At 46.0% G+C, this 6,000-nt stretch overlaps 3 protein-coding genes across 3 annotated transcripts; all 3 read left to right on the forward strand.

Moving 5' to 3' along the window:
- Positions 1-1,252: 1,252 nt before the first annotated feature.
- On the forward strand, positions 1,253-2,738 carry SERLADRAFT_479380 (uncharacterized protein; the record flags this gene model as incomplete). The annotated part of the gene is made up of 7 exons (XM_007323755.1): positions 1,253-1,307; positions 1,368-1,520; positions 1,573-1,690; positions 1,739-1,827; positions 1,879-1,972; positions 2,033-2,312; positions 2,376-2,738. The coding sequence occupies 6 exons, from the start codon at positions 1,382-1,384 to the stop codon at positions 2,442-2,444; spliced, it is 789 nt and encodes a 262-aa protein (XP_007323817.1).
- A 15-nt stretch (positions 2,739-2,753) lies between these two features.
- SERLADRAFT_479381 (uncharacterized protein) lies at positions 2,754-3,080 on the forward strand (the record flags this gene model as incomplete). Its single annotated transcript, XM_007323756.1, has 1 exon — positions 2,754-3,080. A coding segment is annotated over one exon (189 nt), but the record flags the coding sequence as incomplete, so codon positions are not given.
- Positions 3,081-4,356: 1,276 nt separating this feature from the next.
- On the forward strand, positions 4,357-6,000 carry SERLADRAFT_479382 (uncharacterized protein; the record flags this gene model as incomplete). Its single annotated transcript, XM_007323757.1, has 10 exons — positions 4,357-4,495; positions 4,562-4,743; positions 4,797-4,912; positions 4,980-5,041; positions 5,095-5,157; positions 5,212-5,236; positions 5,291-5,514; positions 5,574-5,638; positions 5,697-5,825; positions 5,929-6,000. 9 exons carry the CDS (start codon positions 4,450-4,452, stop codon positions 5,823-5,825), a joined length of 912 nt encoding a protein of 303 aa, XP_007323819.1.

Here is a 6,000-nt window from a genome sequence, read left to right on the forward strand (position 1 = left end):
TGGTAACCATGCTGTCCTGAAATCTGGGGCGGTGTTGAACGCTTTTGGATAGTGCTAACGACAGATCCGGAACCGGGTGGATCACGATCATCATCATTGCCACAAAAAGACTTGAGAAATACTATACCTTTTATATTGCTGATCTGGGAAAATGGTAGTATGATGGGGTCGGACTCACAGAATCAGAAGGACCGAGAGGTGATAAATTTTTAAGTTAGTACTATCAGACTACTGTTCCTGTCATTACCTTCTTCCGTTGCGACCGCGACAATAGCGGTGCATGGCCATGTCCTGGCAGTGAAAAACTATGGCTACAACTTGTAGGACCTCTCGGGAGTGCAAGGGACATGCAAGGGTCGTTGGAACGAAATGCAGCCTCGAGTTGGCCTCGAGGTATATCAGATTGCACGGGGGGGCTGTGCCGTGTCACAGGCGTGACATTACTTTACTCAGTAAGGTCATTCAAGTTGGATATCAAGCGGTTGATTCGCTGGCAACAAACAAAACTCCACCGTCATGTATGTCATTTTGCACGCTCAGTTCCACGTGTACGTTGTCCTCGGAGAATTTTTGATACCATGACTCACTTGAAGCAGGGGTAGCAGTACGGCTTATTATTTTATTTTATTTTACAAATTTAACCACAATGTATGGATGACAGTAGCATGGTACCCTTATTGCAATATCTCAACGCCCCCGGCATCAGTACTCAGCCGAGCGACTATGCAGTACCAATATCGTCTCTTTGATCTTTCCGGCATTATAAGCTGCCAGCTAGTGATGCGCTGCACATCCGTTTCAATAATTTCCAAACATTTCGTCCGCTTATCCGCGTGGGTCTACCCAACTCCAACTAGCTGCAGTGCTTATTGCGATCTCTAGATCTCCGGCTATCCTTGCAGTGTGTTCTCTCCAATCTCACGGTGCAATATTTGATATCATTTATGGGCGGGACGCTTGTCGTATATACATGTAAACCGAACACTATCTTTTCATTTCTTCCGATCATGATGCGGTGATGTTCAGGTACTGTTGATCTCAACCCAGATGCTACGTATGACCGGTGCGGGGCGCTGTGCACCCATGTACTATTAAACCCTTGCCGAAAAAACTCTTCTTTCCGCATCACCCACAGCACTCTCCCGCTATCTCTTTCATCATGGGCAAGACGAGTACAAAGACCGCACCTCCTTCCCCTTCCCCTTCCACCCCCCCTCCCCCCGCTAAGCCAAGATGGAAGCTGTTCCTCGAAATCACTCGTTTGCACAAATTCCCGCTTGGATCCATTCTTATTTTTTGGCCATGCGGTGCGTTCAGATCGTTGTTTACTCTCGCAACCAACTGATCGTCGATGATTTTTTTTACAGCGTGGGCTTTGGCAATGGCTGCGTATTCGGTAGATCTACCTCTCAAGAGCATCATGACTCAACTCTCTATGTATGCTATTGGAAGTACACTCCTTCATAGTGCAGCATGCGTTATCAATGACATATGCGACGTCGACTTTGACCGTCAAGTTGGTATGTTTGCTCAGTTACCCTTCGAGTGACATAGTATTGACGTCTTTCTTAGAGCGAACAAAATCGAGACCACTCCCGGCAGGCATCATATCGATACGGGAAGCTACCACCTTTCTCATTGTCCTCACCGTGGCTGCTACCTCTATGTTGCTATTGACGAGTCCAACTGCGTAAGTCTCCCCCGTTGTGATCAGCTTTCTTACTTATGCTTTTCGCAGAGGTCTGGTTGGGTTGTTGGGCATCTTCCCGTTGCATGCGCTGTACCCCTTGATGAAGCGTTGGACTTGGTGGCCCCAGGCATGGTTAGGTATGTCATTTAGACGGATCTCGTTTACCTATCTTTAATCATTTACTTTAGGACTCGCTATGAACTGGGGCTACCCGGTAGCATGGTTGTCTATCACCACCCTGAACCTGCCAGTCGTAGCTACTTTCTTCTGCGGCACAATATGGTAAGTACTTTTTGCTTAACCATACAGGCCCGCAGCGCTGATGATATAAACCCTGGATAGTTGGTCTATCTTCTATGACACGATATACGCATGCCAAGACAGAGAAGATGATGTCAAGGCTGGAGTTGGGTCCACAGCTGTTCTATTTGGCTCATGGATACGTCCCATTCTGACTGGCTTTGCTACCACCTTCATTGCTTGCGTGGTGTACGCGGGGATGCTGAATGGGCAAGGCTTAGCGTACTACGTTGTCTCATGTGGTGGGGGAGCGATTCACATGTGTTGGCAACTACTGAGCTGGGATATGAAACTCCCGAGTTCATGTCTTGCCAAGTTCCGGGTGAGTTTCATCTATATTTACCCTTACCTAACCCATCCTCATCATATATCTCTGATGCTTCAGTCGAATGGAGATTTGGGGTATATCTTGTTGGCCGGCATGCTATTGGATTGTTATATCCGCAGACAGTGAGGTACTCACACGATGAGCTTCATCTGTGTTCGTGATGACAGAGGGGTGTTCAGGGATTGCTCTATACGTATCATTTGTAGGAGAGGACCGTTTCAGTTAGACTGCTCTCGCCACAAGCCGAGTCTGCCCCCCGCTTGTCTTGCACCGGCTTGTATATTTATAACTCCCATGACTTCCTTCACGTTACAGCATGCTCTCTTGGATTTCACGACTTTCTCCACTTGACTTTACATATTCTCCTCTATATTATTATGTCACACCAATATTAGAAATTTTGTAAAAAAAAAAAAGAAAACCGAAAAAAAAAACTGGAAACCTGGAAATGGATATGCTGAATGAAGTGTAGAGCGATAAGGATGCGGTGTCTGAGCCATCTCTGAGGCTGTTGCTGTTACTCGTGGATAGACATGACGGTATCTGATAAGGATGGGCACCCAAGAGATGAATGGACAGTTTCGCATGCATGTCAAGAAGGATCACTACCTGCCAAAAATTTGATTGTACCACCACCTTTAAGAGAAGATTATTGCACAACGGGAATTTCCACCCACTGGCACGTTTAAAAGTCCCAAGTCCTTGTCAAGATCCACGATTGATGACAGTATGGAGGCGTCCCTCAGCAACCATGGTCGCCGTGTCGTAAAACCTTGATTGGAAAGCCAAAAGGCTTTCTTTATCCATCACGGTCACATGACTGGTCACACCGTGTCATGATCACGGCTCATGCTTTCCCTTCCTGTTTTCCTGCTAGTGTTCGAACCGCCTGCTGGATTGTCATGTCAAGAAGAAACCTAGAGAAACACCCTTCAGGATATCCTCATATGGTGCATTTGGAACACTTAAAGTTAAACATTGGAACGAGGTTCGCGGAAATACACTCAAGCAGACCAGGCTAGGTGACACGCAGGCACTTTTCGCGTTTTGAGGACAGATAGAGGACTCCATGGGAGCAACAAGAATCCAACGCGGAGATGAGATGTTGCTCTCGGCGTTCTTGATATCAATTCAAAACCATACACATCATTTCCCCTCTTATGTATGCACCCTGTTCTCTCCCGGCTCGGTATGGGACCTTCTGTGATCGCAGACTCAGGTCTGACCGTCATGTACGAAGCCCCCTTTCATGCCTCTCTCAGATCGGACTTAACTCATCAACTCGATCACAGCTTCGACTATGTCCGTCAAACGCAAACTAATACCCTTGGCCATATTCAGTTCTTCGACTGCGATATAAGTTGTCCCAGATAAAGCAATCACTCTTTAGAAGATTACATCACAAATGTGGATCGAATGCGTCATCACTGGCAATGAATAGCAGCGTAGTGGAGAATCTTGTAGTGTCTGGGTACGTGTAATCTTACACACGATCATTTCCGCCAACTTGGGTGTTCTAGAAATCCAGTCTTCTTCAGGTCTTCAGTATCGTTTCTATACTTTCACGTGTTGTCTCGTCGTCAGTATCACATGTTAACGTAAAATGCACCAAGCTCGAGACCGCACCCGAAATGGATTGTTTTTCACTGCAGCGTAAGGCTCAGATAGCTATTAGACGTGCCTTCAAAGTCCATTGATTACTGTTCTTTTTCTTTTCTATCATGTGGATATGATGTGTCCTCTCTCCCTTAGCTGCTATCGTAATCACGTCGGCAAGGGGGACTACGTGTCTGCATGGCAGGGTGTGCGTAAGCTGTCCGACACAAGCGCACGTGCTTATTTTGACATCAGTCGATCAATGCCGACTCTAGGAGACAATACCCCAGCCCATATCACAATAGTGTCTTGTTTTTGTGGCCTGAGATTTGGCAGCTCGAGTCATTTCAAGGTGGTGACGTAAATCATCTTTGATCATACAAGTCCGTTGGCGTCATCTCCTTTGGTCATGGATTATCAAGGTAATACTATAAAGCATTCCACGACAAGTTATTACAATCCGAACTCATCTTGACCCTTATTCAAGGTATACGTACCACAACTCATAACACCCACTCTTGAACACTTTCTTCAAATGGCTGAACGTATTGTGGCTGTTTTCGGCGCAACTGGCACGCAGGGTATGTTTCAGTTGTGTCAAGATATTGAGAGTCACACTGTCCTGGTTCTAATCCACCTTTGGTCAGGTTCTTCGGTTATGGATGCTCTCCTTGCTGATGGAACTTTCAAGCCTCGAGCAATCACACGAAACCCTTTATCTGATGCAGCACAAGCCCTCAAAAATAGGGGTGCGGAGGTTGTTCAAGCTAATCTTTTGGATGCCGACTCAGTCAAGAGAGCCATTTCCGGCTGCGAGTGCGTCTTTGGTGTAAGTGTCTCAACTTATGTCTGTTAACCTCTTATCCTTAATAGTTTGTCTAGGTAACCGATTACGGGGATGCAGCCGCCCGGGCACAGGGCGTTAACACCGAAGAGAAGATTGGAAAGTCACTGGTCGACTCTGCTAAGGAGGTCGGTGTCCGTTTCTTTGTCTGGAGGTTAGTTTCTCAGCTCGTGATAAATCACTTGATCGTGATGTCTGACATCACGCTTGTTGCTTGTCAGCTCTCTGCCGAACCTTACCAAAGTTACAGGGGGGAAATATTGTCATGCCTATCATTTTGACAGTATGTGTGACATTTCTGTCTCCCTTAAAACTGATATTCCAACTTTCACCTAGACAAAGCCAATGTCGAAGATTATCTTAAGGAATCTGGGCTCCCCAACGCTACCCTTCGTACTGGTAAGTTATGTGTTCAATCCTGCATATCGCCGGCACATCTAACTTTCTTACTAGGATTCTTTGCGGAGAACACTTGGAAGTAATTCAATCCTGTCTTTCAAGTTTACATTTTTCACTCATCTCATCTTGCCAGGACTCACTGTCTACGCAAGTCTGATTCAGGGTTTGAGCTCACGATGCCACTGCAGAGCGAAAGCACCCCCCTCCAGTTTACATGGATCGGCCATGATCTCGGCCCCTCCGTGCTCATTCTTCTCAAAAATTATCAATCACGCCAAGATGAAATATTGGGCCAAACCTTCCACTTAATTTCAGAAAACGTAACGTTCGGTAATTTTGCTCAAGCCTTGGAAAATGGTTCGTTCTTGTCATCTCGAAAACCCGTGGTGCGACTATCTGTCTAAACATTGCTTCAGCATTCGGCGTACCGGTCAAATTCAAAACGGCTCCTAAGACGGGGTTGCTTGAAATAGATGACATGGTAAGTTTCATGTGATAACATCGCTCATTCTATGCTTGATGATAACAACTTCACACAGCTTGAGGTAATCGCTGGTATGGGTATGTACGGTGATGTCGAGATCCCTGACTCTCGTCTCTTGAAACTTGGTCTCAAATTCGGTACACCCCAAGAGTTTGCGGAGTCGGTGAAGTCGAGGTTTTTGTAGGTGAATTTATACGCTTTGCATTTGTAAGGTATCCATCGCGTGATCATCTCATTTTTTTGTATATTTTGTCACACATCCAAATCCACGATTTGCACTGAAACAGATGCAAGTCTTGTTGCTCGTAGCATTGGCGTGTGAAGCTTCGGAAATGAATGTCCAACTGTCACGCTATTTG

The sequence above is a fragment of the Serpula lacrymans genome (assembly GCF_000218685.1).
Source record: "Serpula lacrymans var. lacrymans S7.9 unplaced genomic scaffold SERLAscaffold_16, whole genome shotgun sequence".
Lineage (NCBI taxonomy): Eukaryota > Fungi > Basidiomycota > Agaricomycetes > Boletales > Serpulaceae > Serpula > Serpula lacrymans.